The sequence below is a fragment of the Sorex fumeus genome, unplaced genomic scaffold, assembly GCF_029834395.1.
Source record: "Sorex fumeus unplaced genomic scaffold, SorFum_2.1 ptg000072l, whole genome shotgun sequence".
NCBI classification, from domain to species: domain Eukaryota; kingdom Metazoa; phylum Chordata; class Mammalia; order Eulipotyphla; family Soricidae; genus Sorex; species Sorex fumeus.
Genome location: NW_026606129.1, coordinates 41,969,017 through 41,986,793, shown reverse-complemented (window position 1 = coordinate 41,986,793; position 17,777 = coordinate 41,969,017). Strand labels below are relative to the sequence as shown.

The following is a 17,777-nucleotide window of genomic DNA, read 5'->3' as shown; positions in this document are numbered from 1 at the left end:
GCCTAAGAGAGGCTCTGATAAGGCCACTGTTGAACAGACAACAAACCCCTAAGTCAAGGGAAGATCCCTGAAGTGAGTGTGTAAGGTTATTATCTCAGCCATGTTTCAGTGGTCCTTGGGGTCAGGCACCCACATGGGTCTTCTTGGAAGGCATCTCTGGTGTTTGTACAAAGCCAAATTTCTACACACACACACACACACACACAGAAATAGAGAGAGGAAAGAGAAAGAGAGAGAGAGAGAGAGAGAGAGAGAGAGAGATCTATGGCAAGGTGAGATGATTGGAAAATCCATGTGTGGGTGTGTAGGGGTTATGGTGAAACCAAGATTGAGTAGAAGGGGAGGTTTGTTTTTAAGATTCTGATAAAACACACTCAAGGCCAAAGCCTTCCCAGAGTCTAAATCCTCTGGACCCAAGCCCTGCCACTATGTGTGTGCTTAGCACTGCCAGGGCCTCTTCTCCCTCATTAAAAAAAAAAAAAATAAGAAGAAAGCCAAGAATGTGGGACTATAGATATTGGTAGTCAAACAGAGAGTTAAGAAGGGAAGTGAATGTCCACTATAATTAAGACCCCACAGTCTGGAATGACCTCCAGAAACCTTGGGATGTTTATCCTTCCCACCCTTCTCCCCAGTTCTCTTCTCCCCCAGGCTAGCTTCTCTTTCATTTGTTGATGGTACTACATTGAGGGGCTGCCAGAGAGAACACTGAGGAGCCTGACCTCAGCCCTTTGCAGGAAGGAGGAACTCTAATGCCATGGAAACAACTCTCCTCACATCTCTGCTGGTCCTGAGAAAGTGTCCTGAACTCATCTTCCTGGTCCTCAGGGAGGGAGCTTTGGAAAGGCAGCTCTCCTGCCACACAGAAGGCCTGTCCTAGCAGCCCTGCCTTGGGACACCTCAGAAAAGCAAGCAAGGTAGAACACCACCACTGGGGCCTGATAACTTGCCAAAGATCACACAGATTGCAAAGCAGTTAATTCTGGGGTTGGGACCATCCAGATGGCCCAGACAAGGTTCAGAGGCCAGACAGAGTATTTGCTCTAATCTCTGTGGGAGAATGCAGAGAGGGTTCTGGGAAGTGGAAGGGAGTTACTTCTTGGTGTCTTTTCTCCTGCCTTCTGACATAGCTACATCTGGCATGTGGAAGTAAACTACATGAATAGCGCATGGAAATTTCCTTGCTTCTCTGAATCATTTCATAGCCTAATTAACCTTACTGGGTCGAGGGCTGGGGCTGCAGGCGAGGGGAGAAGATGTGGGGGTTGGGGGGAGTGAGAAGGGTGTTGGTTTTTCCCCAGAACTACCACTGGACCTCTGAAGGAAATACAGTGAGCTGATCAAGAGGCCCAGTGGAAATCAACTGGGAATGAAGAACCCAGTCTGAGGATTAATTACAAAGAAGGTCAAAGATCAACCGTCAGCCTCAGTCACAGGATGCCAGGGCCAGAGAGGAATAAAGTGTTAGTAGAGAACCCCTTATGGGCACAGGAGCCCACCATATCTGAAGCCCACTCAGGTCCCGTGAGAGAAACAGCATCGGGGGATCAAGGTGCACAGCACTCCGCTGCCCCAGGCGTGTGGCTAAGACCTGGAGTGACCGCACACAAGGCCTCTCACCTCCAGGGAGGCTGCCCGGCGACCCCAGTGCCACGGACAGGGTGGGCATCGGTGGTGGCCGCCTCAGCAGGTGTCAGCCCCTGCGTCATATCCAAAGCCAGAGAACTTGCCCAAGGACACCGGGGTCAAGAAGCAGAGAGTCCAGGAGCTGGAGGCATCCATTCACCGGAAACGCTGCGCTCACTTCTTCCGGGGGGTGGGTCTGATCCGCCTTTTCAATCTGGTTCACAGAGAAACACACATCAAAGCCCTGGGTCAGTGAGGAGTGGTCACTCAGAGCTCAGTCAACACCACCGCGAATTTGGAGACTGCCTCGGAGGCTACTAGCCTTCTTGGAAATTGAACCTAATCACTCTTTAATTTCCTTAATTCTGGTAGGAATATGGCTTTATCATTTTTTTTCTTTTCTTTCCTTTTTTTTTCCTGAGTCAGAAATATGGAGTTAAGGCGGTCGTCTATTTTTACATACAGTAATTATTGCTTCTCTCTGAACACTAAACAAATAGGGCCCTTGACGTCAAACTAACACTGCTCAGAGCCTCCTAAATGAAAAAGGGAACTAGAGCGTGTCTTCTATGCAAAGTAAATTCAAGACCTGCTTATTGACCAACAACAGTTAAAATAATAATGATTTTTGTTTCTCTCTCAAATCATGGCAGATCATGAGGGTGGGGTCACTTCTGATGCAATGCTTGGAAGTGGCTCTCGGAGCTGCTGTGGGGAGCAAGCTAGGCAAGGGCTTGACTCTGGGGTCCCCATATGCAAAGATGTGCTCCAGCTCTGTGAGTCACCTCCTTGGTCCCTTGGAGATAATTTTGAAACACTGAAATACAAGAAGAAAATCAAAGGACCATCCACTCCAAGGAAAATACCCGTTTTACTGCCCATAGACAGAAAGGTCTGAGCACAGGTTCATGTACAGATGGCGTACAGGACTCGCTTTGTAAAACTGGGACGACATTGATTTGTTTCTATTTTGATGGAGAACAAACTCTGTTAAAGGAGATAACAATACTCAGTAAAGACTTTCTAAATAGAAGTCCCCAAACAATTATTGTTTGCAAGCTTATTTCTTCTCCAGTTGAGACACTGCATTCCAATGACTGCAATTTAGTTGAACAGCAGAGCTCTTTGTGACCTCCTTTGAAATGCTGCCATGCTTAGGCCAGGAATATAGCTCAAAGAACTAACATGTACCCCGAGTTCAGGGCACCACATGCCCAGTCCCCAGCATTGCTGGGTATAGCCCTGGTAGCCCCCATTTACCACCAGGCCTGAGCACAGCACTGTCAGGCTCTCACCCAGTATCGCCAGTACCCAGCTGACGAGCCCCCAGGAAAACAAATGATGCTGTGCTCAATCACTGCAGAATAGAAGAATCAAGAAAAAAAACAACAACAACACAAAGAAGCAAGCGTTAAAGTTGAATCCTACTTTTGGACTGGAGAGATAGTACAGAGAGTAGGGCTCTTGCCTTGCATGCAGCCAACCCAGGTTCAATCCCCAGAACCCCATATGGTTCCTCAAGCCCTGCTAGGTGTGACCCCTAGATACAGAACCAGGAGCAAGCCCTGAGAACTATGGCTCAAAAACTAAATAAATAAAATAATTAAAAGTGGACCATACTTTTATGCTAAAGACTGAGCTTATGAGACTCATAGCTCTTCCCATAATTTGTAAGGGAAAGGGGGCAGGAGAATTAAAGGTTTTAAATTAAAAAGTTTCTATTCAGTTGTTAACAGTAGCATTTTTCAGAAACCCCAAATTAGATCTCATGTTAACAAGACTAGCGTCCTTCAGACAGGGTTGAAAGTACCAAGAAAAATACATGAAGAATACTTTATTAAAACTTGTTGGGGCCAGAGAGATAATAGAGTGGTTAGGGTGTTTGCTTTGCATGCAGCCTACCTGAGTTCAATCCCCTGTACCCCCATATAGTCCCCCAAGCTCCCCAGGAGTGATCCCTGAGCACAGAGACAGGAGTACAGGAGTAAGTCCTGAGCATCACAGGGTATGACCCAAAAAACAAAAAATAATAATAATAAAGCAGAATTAAAAATAAATCAGTAAAGGATAGCCTAGAAGGTCAGAGCAGATTGCTTAGGGAAATGGAGAGGGGATCACTTTACATTATCTAAATTGCCTCCTTGACCTGCACATATTAGAACTCACCATTAATGCTGCTGACTGTGCAAGCCTGGGTGCCAACAACAACCTGGGAAACCCACAGATCTCGAGCATCCCCTCTTATTTGAAGTAATCCAACCAACCACTCATCTCATCTCATTGGCACATCACCGACAATGACAACTGATTGCCAAACTGCAGGCCCTGAACTCCAGTTCAACCAGGGCAAGCAGCTGAATGGAGGATAATCTGCTAGTAGTTCAGATTAAATTGCACAGTGCGCCCAGTAAGTAAGAGTTCCAATAAACTCCACTTGGCTAATCTAAGAAGATGAATGAAGCATTTTCTGGTAATAATAAATGAGGTAAATAATACACTCATAGGTGAGTGGATTTGAGAGAGCAATTAACTGACACAGGCAGCAGAGCTCGGACGCAAAACTATAGCCGAGTCTTGGCTCTTCTCACTGAGATAGCTGGGCTGCTGTGGGTGTTTGGTGCCTCATTCAGTCCATAGCACCAGCCAAGTCCTGATTTAGGGCCTGGGGAAGAGGAATGGAAGGTAATGTTCCTGTTCCTGACTCAGCAACACACCCAACAAAGAAGGATGGATGTTCAGGTGTCTGAAATGTAGCAGGGGAGGTCAACACTGAGCCCAGGGAGGAAGTGGCCTTCTGCTCAGCAAGAAGTGTGATGACTTTTACATAAAAGGACTATGCCAAGTCAACCAATCAATCATGAGGAAAGAGGAGTGATATCTTGAAATAAGATCTGAAGGAAAAGACAAGTATATACTTTGAACCCAACCCAAAAACCTTATCTCTGTAGGCTTAAGTCTTTGGACTCTAACCCCTTTTTCTAAAAGTCACTTGCAAAATATTTAATCTTGTTAAAGTATTTCTTTAAAATATTTCTCTATACATCAAATGTTCTAAATGAAATAACAGTTTAACTTATACATAAACTAAGCATACATATTGAAAAGGGGAAAATTTCTATTAGCAGATGTGAGTGTTAGTGTAAAAAATTCCATTTTATACAAAGGAACGAGTGAGTTTTAAGATCACAGATACATAACCAATATGCATAAATCAATTACATTTGCATACACTAGTATTGAACAATTAAATATCAAAAAGTAATACTTTTAATAAAATCTACATGCATAAAATAGGTATAAATCAAGCCAAATATGCTAAATAAGACAAGCAATTTTTCATAAGGAAAACTATTTCCCAAGCCCTAAATGAATGGAGATACTTATCATGCTCAAGAATTCAACATTGTTAGAGTGATTCCCAAATTGACCTATAAAATTAACACATTCTCATGCAAAATTCAACAAGGATATATTATAGAAATGGACATAGTGACTCTAATATGTACATGGAAAAAGTAGAGGAACAAGAAAGCCAGTTAATTTTTTAAGTGAAGAACAATGCTGCTGTATTACACTGATTTCAATACTTACTATAAAGCTACACTAGTCAAGTACTAGATTTGTGAAAGAAAAGATACATAAATTAAAAAACAGAATAAATTTTCAAAAATAAATTCACACATGATTAATTGACTTTCAACAAAGTTGCAAAAGTGGAAAATCTTTTCAATAAATTTTATTCAATGACATAGAACTAGAACAATTGAATATGCATATGAAAAAGCTACACTTTATTTCTCACACCATTTATAAAAATCATTCAAATGCTAATAATGTTACTGAATTATAAATTCAGTAGCATTATAAATTTTTTGATTTCTAAGAAGACAGGAGGAAACCCATGACTTAGGACAAAACAAAAAATTGTTAAATATGATACAAAAAGTATAACCTATAAAAGAATAAAATGACAAAATTTTTCAAAATTAGAAACTTTGGCTAAGTTTGAAAGACACTATTAAGAAAACAAGAAATCAAGTCCCAAACTGGGAGAATATGTTTGAAAACTTTACCACTGGTAAAGAACTTGTAGCTAGTATATTTCTAAAACTCCCAAGACACAGTAATAAGAAAACAACAATTATTTGTTTCTTTAATTATTTGAAGCCACACCTGGCACTGCTCAGTTGCTACTCGTGGCATTGCTAAGGGATAACTCTGTAATGTTCAGAGTATCAGCAGTGCCAAAGACTAGTAACTATGTGATGCCAAAGCTCAAACCCAGGCTCCTGTGTGTAGAGCAAGCATCTTAATCCCTTGAGCTCTCTCTCAGACCCTTTTATAACGTCTTCCTTTTTTTTTTCCCTTTTTGCCTCTGAGCCAGTAACCAGATCTTATGCATAGATCTCATGCATGCAGGGCATGTGCTTTGCCACTAAGTCATCTCCATGACCCCTCAATAATCTATTTATTATAAGAAAAAATATATATACACATACCTCACAAATACAGAAGAGTCTTCAGTGGGTGGTGTATAAATTCAATAAAAATGCTCAGCATCATTAGTTGTTAAGAAAATACAATATTTAAAACTTTAAGGGATACCACTATACATCTTTTAGAATGTATTAAAGGGGGAAAGCTGGGGACCACACCGGCAGTGCTGGGGGCTACTCCTGGTTCTACTCTTCTTGGAGTCAATTCCAACAGTGCTCAGGGGATCATGTGATGCTGGAGATTAAAGCCAGGACTGCTGCATGCCTTGCCTGTGTTTCACCTTTTGAGCTCTGTCTCTGACCTCTAAGATGATGACACTTAAAGCTGACAATGCCAAATACTGACAAAAATGCAGGGCATCTCACGCTGGTGAATGCAAAATAGTGCAACCACTCAGAAAAACAATGTATTGGTTTCTTAATATTCAAACAAACACCTAGCTTATGTCCCAGCAATGCCATTCCTGGTTACTGACTCAAAGAAAAAGAAAACCTAAGCCCATATAAATGTTTATATTAGTTTTATTCGTAGTCACTAAAAACTAAAATTAACCTGAATTTATTTCAACTGGGAAGTGAAAAATTGATAGGTACCGTGGAATACTTGCTTAGGAGTAAAAATGACTCAGGTAAGAATATGGTTCAATCACAAAATATGAAATCAAGTGGAAAAAATCAAACTCAAAAGGGATACACTGTCTGATTCCATTTACACGACATTCTGAGTAGGACCAAACAGTAGAGACAGAGAACAGATCAATGGTTTTCAGTATCTTAGAAGTTGACTTCAAAGGATAAGTGGAAAATTGGAATAGGGAAGCAGTAATGAGAATATTATATGCCCTAATTATTCAGATGCCTACATGACCATGTGCATAGAACATACTAGAAAGTTTTAACTGTATCGCATGCAAACTATATTTCAGTAAATCTTCTTTGTGTGAGATACCTGTGTGTGAAGTGTTATACACATATGCATGGCAGGTTTGGGGCCCATGAGTCCCCCTTTGTCTTTAATCTGGTACCTTAAACTATCATGTCCCAGAAGCAAACATGTTTAGTGATATGATGAACATAATTCTGTTTATACCCAACTAATTACTACTCCCTTACTATATGCTTTGTCAGGTGAAATTCAACTTCCTGAAAATAAATATGAATAGAAATGGCTGAATTCACCAATGGTTGGAGTTTTCCCTTGGATGAGACATATATTAAGAGCGTGGGAGGCAAAAGTAGAGAGAAAGTATGGGGAATATTGTCTGCCATGGAGGCAGTGGGCGGGTGGGAAAGGTGGGGGTATACTGGGGATATTGGTGGTGAGAAATGTGCACTGGTGGAGGGATGGGTGTTTGATCATTGTGTGATTGTAACTCAAACATGAACGCTTGTAACTATATCTCATGATGAATCAATAAAATTTTTAAAAATTAAAAAAACTCTGGTTTAAAAAAAAAGAGTGTGGGAGAGTGGGCATTATCAACAAATTAAGAAGCTGAGCCATGATTTCTTTGGGAATGGAAGAGAAGTGAAGAAAGGAGCCAGGTAGATGGTAAAAACAGGTAGTGTTAACAGCCAGGGGGTACTAGTAAAACTTAGTGACAATTATGAGGATATTTGACAAAACTAGGCTGAGAGGAAAAATCAGCTCTTGATGTAGAGTTGAATGACTCAATGGAGTCAATGAATAATCAATGGATCATTCTAAAGATGATCAATGATCATCAATGATCAATGGATCATTCTAAAGAGGCACATTTGTTTTCCCTAGTAGAGAATGACCTTTCTAAGAACTTACAGTTCTCATATAGCCACACTGACCAGAGCTCAACCAAACCTCAGAACTCTCTGCTGACTACTATTCCAGCCCTACTCTGACCTTCTCAAACCTCCTCAAACATCCAGCTTTCTTGTCATCTGGAGATGTCTTCCTTCATTTTAATACTAATTAAAGGATCTCTCTATATTTCAAACCCCAGCAGCCTTTCCTGCCCCCATCTCAGACAAGTGCTTTCACACATCTTTATCAATTCAATATCTCCATTCACTCTCTCTTGTTTCTAGTCTGGCTCTCATACATGTACCTCCTTCTTTCCATTTTTAATGTATTGTAAGCTACAGCTTTTCAGAAGCAAAAATCTAAAATGTGAATTTTTCAGCCACTTAGGATGGAAGAAGAGCAAGACTGGAAATTAGGGTGGTGCTTAGGTTTCCAACATGAGACAACAACAGTGTTGTTTGCTGAGGTAGCAAAAAAAAAGAAAGAGAAAGTTTCCATTGGAACTAAGTCTAGTGTAAATGGCTTCAGTCTCACACACCCAAGGAGATATGCTGTGCAAGTAGTTCATATGAGTTTAATGTCAGAGGGTTAGTAAGATTTGAAAGTCACAGTTAAAACCATGAGAGAAGGCAAAGCATCCCAAGCTAACAGCCTTTGTCAAACTGTTTACCTTCTAAAAGTTAAACCTCAAGGATAGTATTATTTCAGAAAGAAAGCCTGCTCCAGAAAGCCATTTCTGACCCTTTCTTCAAGTGCAATTTTCTGGTTCTGCTTCAGAGTGAATTTTTTCCATTAATTTTATCCCACCCTTTTGATAGTCAATCAATATCACTGGCGAGAATAGACAACATAGTAAAGCAATGGCTTAATGCATTACTTAAAACCTTTGGGACTCTGAGTAGGACAAATTAATTTCTCAGGAATGGCTGAAATGGTGCATCTACAACACTAGGGGTCCCTATGACCAAAGCTTGAGAGGTCCATGAATAATAGCTGAGGGCACCGTCACAGTTTGGGAAGGGGTTTCCTCTGACAGCTACTTACAGGAGTTAACCAAGGAAGTCAAAATATGTCAACATGGGACTCTCTCTTGAGTTTAGGTGAATAAAACCAGCAAGACTACACCCAGACAAATTTGTGATTTTAATCAGTATTTCTGAACCTTTTTTCTGATTGTGGCCTTCCTCTAATCTTCTTTCCTTCCTGCGGCCCCTGTCCTACTAATTGATTTCCTACTCTCATGTCCCCAGTTGACAAACACTGATTTTGATAAGATTTGTTTTCATTATTTCTACTTCCTTTCTGTCTCCTTCTTTCGACTCCTACTGCCCAGTCACCAGGTAACCCACCAGAGATAGCGGCTTGAAGTCTCTTTTGCAGATGACACTTCTTCTACACAATCAATTTCCTCTGCTTTGCACATTTCCTAACCACTCCCATGTAACAAACCTTAACTGATCTAGAATCCTTTAGAGGGCCTAAATTAATGATCAGTTAATTTAATGCACCTCCTACTAAAGTTTTAATGACTAGTAAACTCTTAACTTTCTTTACAAATCAGCCTCACCTGATCTTGGATTCTTTTGAATGCATTCACTTTCACTACCATCAATCAGCACTTTCCAGGCCAGAGGGATAGTACAGAGGGTAAGGCACTTGCCTTGCATGCAGTTGACCAGGCCTTGATCCCTCACATCCCATATGGTGCCTCAAGCTTTGCCAGAGTGACTCCTAAGTGCAGAGCCAGGAATAACCCCTGAGCATGGCCAGGTATGGTGCAAAAATAAATAAATAAAGCACTTCCATATTTCTTTATAAATAAGATCACAGATGACATAGACCATTTATCTCTATTAGATACTTCTCAAAGTATGATCTAGTTACCACCTAGATCATTGTGCTGGAGAGGGAGGAACTGCTTGTTGAAATACAGATCCTCAGACGTCACAATGGCTCAGGGAGTTAGATTCTCTGCAGGGAGTGATTATCTTTAACATGACCCAAGTTAATTCTTCTGCATACTAAGTCTATAAATACCATGTAACAGGCACAGAGTAACATGCTGTCCAAGTGCTGGTGTCATAAGTAAAGACTCTCATATACAGTTAACACCTGCTATTAACATAAAAAATAGGTAGCACTGTAGCACTGTCCTCCCATTGTTCATCGATTTGCTCAAGCAGGCCCAGTAATGCCTCCATTGTGAGACTTGTTACTGGTGTTTGGCATGTCGAATACATCACGGGTACATGTCCAAATATTCTTAAAAACTAGAAAGTTAACCTGCCATGTCTATAGGCAGTATATAGGACATTGCTGTTTCTTCTACTCACAGTTTTGCTGTGAACCAAAATTTGCTCTAATAAACTTTTTAACAATGAAAGATAAATAGAAAGAAGAAAGGGAGAAAAGGAGGGAGGGAACGAAAACGGTTGACCTGTCTTATAAAAAATAGGTACAGGTATGTCCAAATATTAAAAAAAAATTAGAAAACTGACCTGCCATGTATTTAGACAGTATAGAGAACATTACTGTTTCCTCTGCTCACAATTTTGCTGTGAACCAAAATTTGCTCTAAAAAATAAGAGAAATGAAGAAAAAAGCAAGGAGGCAAGGGGAAAACGCTGACTTGTCTTAGATAAGCATTTGCTGCTCCCTTCTTCCTCCACTCATCCTCTCTAACGTTAGTGAGGCCCCAAACTCCTAAGGCAGAGCTGGTAACTCCAAGTTGTAGGCTCCCACAGCCCTGAAAGATTGTCACAAGATTCGGGCATTTACATCTTCCATTGGCCAACTATCCTCTTGCTGGTCACGGAGTACCACACAACTTGATGACAGGCACACTCCTATCCCCCAGTCTGGCACTCTCTAGGTATGCAGTCAGGTTGGCTAGGTAACTGACAGATCAAATAATGGAGCAACATTGGGCCATCCTTAGATGAAGGGTCTTGGGAGGACGTCTGAATGGAACCGCAGAATCCCTTCTACACATCCCCAGATGCCCCTACGAGTCACATTACTCCTCTCTCCTCTCTCAGGGAATCAAGGTCCTCGTGTCCACTGCGTTAACTGTGAGCGATGCTCTGAATCCGTCAATACATCGCCTCCAGTCCCATCGGAGGAGGGAAGCAAGGGACGCTGCCATCAGAGATACCGCACCCAGTGTTCGTTTCATGCGGAAAGCAGAAGCCACACGGGGTCTTTCCAACAGAGGGGGGTTTAATGCACAGAACTGATTACACGGGTTTGGTAGGGCTGAGCCGGAGGGGGCCACGGAGATGGGCCAGATAGTTAGTAAACACAACGAGGGGCTACTGACCTTAGGGCAGGAGAACGGAACAAAAAGGGAAGAGATGGTGTTACCAGAACCTAGAAGTTTTGACGGGGGACCCCCCACGGCTGGACCCCCCTCTCTGGGGGCTGCTCTTCGGCTGCTGCTTGGGCTTCGGAGGGGGCCGCTGCTTGGCCGGTGGCGTCCGGACCTCCGGGCGGGGGCGTGGCTGCCGCTCGAACCTCGGAGGGGACCTCGGAGGGGACCGTGGCTTGGCTGGTGCTCTGACCATCGGAGGGGACCTCGGAGGGGACCGTGGCTTGGCTGGTGCTCTGACCACCGCGGGGGGTGCCGCTGGCTGGAGCTTGGGCCTCTGGGGGGACGGTGAGCGGCGGCGGCGGCTGGGTCTGGGAGGGCCAAAAGAAGCCGTGGCTCTCCTCCGCAGCTCCGCAGCTCCGGGGGGCTGCCGGCCCGGCTCCCCCGCCCACCGGCCCGAGCGCTTACCGGGTCTTCTGGCAGGCGCAGCAGATCCAGTCCTCCTCCTTCTTCTGGTAGAAGCAGCCGCTCTTGCAGATGCTGTACTTGCGGTCCACGATCTCGCGCTTGGAGTTGAGGAACGTGAAGGGCGGGCAGCAGTGGATGCTGAAGTGCTCCGAAAACTTCTGGTTCTTGGAGAGTCGGGGACCCTCCTTGCCCGTCTTCTGACTCATCTCACTGATGTTCGTTCATCCGGGTGGAGGGAGCAAGGGGAGACAGCGAAAGGGCACGTCAGGCACCCAAAGTTTCCCGTGGGTCCCCCTCCCCCGGGCTGTCCTTCCCCCCACACACACACACCAATCCACAGCCACCTGTGGATGTGTCTACATCCCGCGTCTGGCGAGCACCTGCGAGATTTTCTACCTGGATATATATATATATATATATATATATATATATATATATATAAAATTGAGGGGAGAGGTAATTAATGGGGGGGGGGGGCTTTGCATTTCTTATGTTTTCTGAAGAGGAACCCAGTTGTCCTTATTTTAGTGACCCGTTTAAGATAAATGCTGTGAGATTGAATCTGTTCAAAATAATATTCTAGATTTAGGAAAGACCTTTTTCTCTAAAACACACAAGCACACGCATATTTGTTTGTTTTGTTTGGTGGCCACACCTAGACATGCTCAGTTCTTACTCCTGGCTCTGCACTCAGGAACCACTCCTTGGAGGTTTCAGGGGACCCTACAGGGGTTGGGACTGGACCCAGTTCAATTCCTGTTAGCGTGTTCTAGCCTCACCTAGAATGAATGCGGTGCTAGAAAACAGAACAAACATGGTTTTGGAGAAGGCTCAAGGGAGCCTGCTGGGGACTCAATTCTGAATCTCAACCTAAAGTGATTCACAGGTATATTTGAATATAAAAATTCGATGAGATACACAATTTCTGTAGGTCTGGGGTCACAGAGATAGAGAGACAGACAAAGAGAGACAGAGACTGAGACAGAGAGAGACACAGAGAGACAGAGAGATCAAGACAGAGAGAATAGAAGACAGAGAGAGCAGACTAGAACACATGCTTTGCACTGGAAGGCTCAGCCTTGATACCTGGTAGCACATGGAGGGGGGGGGGGGAGGAGGCAGAGAACTGAACTCTGAGACAGAAGTAGCTCCTGAGCACCTCCAGGGGTGACCCTAAAACGAACAAAAATTCTGTGCATTTGTCTCTTCATCTTAGTTTAAAGAATAAAAAGAAGGGTAGGGGGGTACAAGAGTTAAAGTCATTCCAGAAGCGCTAGGAGATTACTTTTGGCAAGTTCAGGGATCGTCTGAGGTATTGGGGCTGGAATCTGAATCAGCAGCATGCAAGGCGAGCACCCAACCCACTGTCCCATCTCTCCAGTCCCACATGTTGACTTTCCCTTTGGTGTTTTAGCCACTCCGTACACACCATCTGTCCTGCCTCAGGCAGAAACTCTGACTTGGACACCTCTTAGTACCACTTTCTCCTCTGAACCTTGACATCCTTCAGAGGATGACATGCCTGCAATTATGCACACTCTAAAACCTTCAGATTGTTGTAGATATGGGGTTGTTTTGGTTGTTTGGTTGGTTTTTTGTTTTGTTTTGTTTTGGTGTGTGAGCAGTTTACAGGTTTTTTGCAAGAGTGTGACAGCAACTGGAGCTTTTTTCATCAGATAAGTGACACTCTGGGTTAACATACAAATTCCTTATGATAATGCCTAAGAACCACAAGTGTCTGTCTCCTAGCCAAATCCTACTCCATTCTCAGTTTGCTCAGAACTCACCAACCACTGGCTAGTTGAAAACACAACTGTCCTTTAGTGGTTTTTTTAAAAAATTAATTTTTAAAATTTTATTTAGTCCACATGAAATTATACAAAGTTATTCATGATTAGGTTTCAGGCATACAATCTTTCAAAACCAGTCCCTTCACAAATGTCCACTTCTCTACACCATTACTTTCCTCTCCTACTCGACTTCACCTCTCACCATTCAGACTGCCTGTATAGAGGCACTCTTTTTTATTTATTTTTTTATTCGAATCACTGTGAGATAGACCCTTACAAAGAGTTCATGATTAGATTTTAGTTAGTGTTCCAATACCCATTCCTCTACCAGTGTATTTCCGAGCACCAGTGTCCCCAGTTCCTTTCCATCACCCCCACCCTCTCCCTTATCCCTCCCAGCATACCTCTATGGAAGGGGATATTCTTCTCTGTCTCTCTCTTTGTCTCTCTCTCTTCTTTTGGGCATTGTGGTTTGCCATATTGATACTGAAAGGTTATCAAGAATATCCCTTTACAGACTTTTAACATTTAGTTCTTGTCCAGCCTGATCATTTCCAACTATTATTGTCACACTGGTCCCTTCTCTGTCTTACCTACCCTCTGACCCACACACTTGTGGTTGACTCCAATCATTGACAGTCCTCCTACCCCTTGTTTTCCCTGACCATGGATATTAGTCTTCTACTATATATTTTTATATGCCACAAATGAGTGCAGTCATTCTATATCTTTCCCTCTCCTTCTGACTCATACCACTCAGCATCACACTCTCCATGTCCATCCACTCATAGGCAAATTTTTCATGACTTCATTTTTCCTAACAACTGCACAGTATTTCATTGTGTAGGTGTGCCATGGTTTCTATGTGAGAGGTGCTTTTTTAAAATGTTTTTACACTGTGATTTACAATACTGTTATTAATAGGGTTTCATGTATAGCAAAGTAGCCTTTTGCCCAGTTTTCTTCTGCTCAATATTTCTGACCCTAATTCCTTACTCTCATGGTTGTGCTTTTTCATTTAAGTTATCATTTTAAATGTTAAAAGAAAGACAAAGATTTAATGCCTTAATAAATACTTAAAGAAGAAAAAGAAAGTCTTTCTATTTCAAATTGAGTTACAAAATATATATTGCAGCAATGCAATATCCACCCAGAAAAATGTCTTGCTTTGGTTGGTTGGTGGGACTTTTTCACATGTGTGAAATTGTTGATGTTACTTTGAGAATTTTTTGGTGGTGTTTTGTTGTTATTTTTAATTTAGTACAGATGTCTGTAAAAATATTGAGCTTTCATGCAGCTTGTACAAATGTAAATTCTTTATTCATACAACCAAATTGCATATCAATTGACCAAGGCAATTTATAACTATTCTGAGAGCATCATTAGCCAGGTTCTGTAATTTGAACTCTTAGAAATACATTTGTTAGGAAGGAGCACTGTATTTAGTCCTTTTTGTTTTCCTAGTAACAATAATGAACTTTTATTTTCTTTTTTTAATTTTTTATTTATTGAATCACCGTGAGAACAGTCACAAAGCCTTTCAGTTTAAGTCTCAGTCAGTCATACAATGATCAAACACCCATCCCTTCACCAGTGCACATTTTCCACCACCAAGGACCCCAGCATACCCCTCCTCCCACCACTCCCCCTGCCTGTGTGGCAGATTTCCACTTTACTCTCTCTGGCAGATTTCCACTTTTCTCTCTCTCTCTCTCTCTCTCTCTCTCTCTCTCTCTCTCTCTCTCTCTCGATCACATTAAGTATTACGACAAAAGACCCACCATTATTATTTGGAATTTTCCCCAACAATCAGACCTGACAAAAAGACATCATTAGATAATTTGTTTTCTATTGCTGATTATGAGGAGCATATGATGTTCTGCAGCCGCTATTGTGGCCACACGATTTTGGATTTCTCATATTCTAGTAATAAGTCTGGAGGGATTACTGCCAAATGCCGCTGGGTTCTGAGATTGGTTTGTGTGCCTCTGGGATCACTGGGATCATGGTCATTCAGGAGCCAGAGGAGGCATTCATGGGTGGCAACACAAGACCTTGTCAGGATGGGGAGCAGGGCTAGTTCCATCCCCCCATCCCATGAGGCCCAGTGTGCCTCGTCACTGCAGTCTCATACCCGGCTGTCCATTAGACTCTGAAAGATAGCGGCCACCTTGTCACCACCACCAGGGGGAAAAGGCAGAGGTACAAACACCCTTCCCCTCCTGGGGCGGCATAGGGCCATAGTTTAATGGACAGTCCAGATGCATTTCAGTTGGGCATTATATTTTGCTCAAATTTTCCCACCACCATTCAATCCTGCCTTCCAGGGACAGATGCTAGATAATTTACTTTCCATTGCTCACTTTGCATATCAGAAAAGGTCGCGCACAGCAGCATAAGAGGCCTCACCATTCGAAAGAATAGTCCTGGTGACCACATACTGGAGCCATACTTGTAGAAGCTCATGGTCGTCAGGGTTCTGTCTGGAGAAGGAGCACCTGCCCCATCTGGAACCTCCCGGCAACTTTGGCTTGGTACAGGGCCCAGAGAATTCTCCGGGTGTTGTGGAGCCTGCCGACCAGGTTTCTTCCGATAATGATTTTTTTTAGATGATTGAATGTATTTGTTACCTCTAAAATGTTACCTCATAAGAATGTTACCTCTATTTGTTTTGGGGTAATGGGTAAGTAGGGAAGACAGGAATTATTTTTTAATCTATTCTTGTGTCCATTTGAAAATGTCTCTAATTAAAAAAATATTCAAAGATCAAAAAAGGAGAGGTAAAAAGAAATTTGAGCCTAAAAATATGTTTCTAACAGGAATTTCAGAGCAAAAATCATAGTTGCTACATTATCTTTTCTGGGGATGCAAAAGCTACTGGACCTAATCTTCCAAAGTAAAGAAACACATAAAGATTCAAATGACTATCAGCAAAAGTCAACAAATAGGCATGAGTGATAGACATAGACTGGCCACTGAGAATGTCCCTGCTTGCAACAAACTCAAGAAGTCTGGGACTAGAGCACATGCTTTGCATGTGGAAGGCCTGTGTCTGACTAGGCACCACATGGCCCCCTGAGCAACATGGGAAGCAATTCTCAAACGACACACTGGGAGTAAAGCCTGAGCACCAGCGGTGTGACTCAAAAATAAAACAAACAAAAGGGGGGAAAAAAAAGAAGTCAAGGTGGAAGCATGAATGTGCAGTGCATAATTACAAAACAGCATCATGTTGACCAACAGAAATCTGCAAAAAAGTTCAAGGTAAACTTAAGAAGTTGAGAAGGAGAGAGGTATTTTTTTAAACACTGAATAGATGAGCTGGGTTTTTAAAAAATGAATACATTTAAAAAACAACTAAGCAGAGGATCTCTCAGAAATCAACAGAATAAGACAAGTCTGGAAAGAGGGTAGTGTTAAAGGCCCCTCTGATGGAAATATTCAAATATGATATGATAACCTTCAAGTCTAAATATCAGAACAGAACAAAACCTTGTGAAGAGGGCTGGAGACATAGTACAGCAGGTGATACATTTGTCTTGTGTGGAGCTGCGTAGGCCACCACTAGTTCAAATCCCCACCCCAACACCGCATATGGTCCCCTGAGTACCACCACTCGTGAGTTAATATGCTCAGTCAGATTGATTTCCTCATCTAAAGGAAGGCATCTTTACCCACTTATTTATCAGAGTCCTGGAAGCTGGAGAGTCCAAGATCAAGGGAACAGCAGATTCTGTCTGGTGAAGGCCTCTTCCTACTTCACAGATAATGGAGGTGCCCGGAGCCCCGTGAAAACTATTTTATAAAGGACACCAACGCTTTCTCATAAGGTTCCCACCCTAGCAGATTATCTCACAGGAAATAAATTTTGCCACATCAGGGATTATATTTAAATATGTAGATTTGGGGAGACATAAATATATATGCTATAACAGAGGGGAATAAACAAGTAATAACTCAAGACGACCTTTAGAAGCATTAAATAAAATCAAGCAGACAAAGCACCTAGCACCAGACTGAATGCAAATAACTTGGTTAATAAATTCCTTTCACTGAGAATTCATTCAGATGATCTATTTAATTTGGCTGAATTCTTCATCTTGCTGTATGTATCCACTGTTTTTCTGATGACATTTCATTCAAGCACTAATTGCATTTTTATTTACTTCCATGACTATAAACAAATTACATGATGTTTCCACAAGAGATATCACCTAATCTCAGAGCAAAGGCAATTATTAACTGGGTGGCAGGATGAAGAGAAAAATATTTGAAAATATAAAATATCATCTTCACACTTTCTAGATTGT

General features: G+C 42.3%; 1 protein-coding gene across 1 annotated transcript in view; it reads right to left on the bottom strand.

Annotated features, from left to right (window-relative positions):
* MOBP (myelin associated oligodendrocyte basic protein) overlaps positions 1 to 17,777 on the bottom strand; it is a 43,825-nt gene that overhangs the window by 8,354 nt on the left and 17,694 nt on the right. Inside the window, exons 2-3 of the mRNA XM_056129885.1 lie at positions 11,678 to 11,887; positions 1,621 to 1,840 (exon numbers count right to left, since the gene is read on the bottom strand). Coding sequence (XP_055985860.1) covers positions 1,801 to 1,840; positions 11,678 to 11,883 — 246 coding nt within the window. The 5' untranslated portion in view covers positions 11,884 to 11,887 and the 3' untranslated portion in view covers positions 1,621 to 1,800. The remainder of the gene's footprint in view (positions 1 to 1,620; positions 1,841 to 11,677; positions 11,888 to 17,777) is intronic.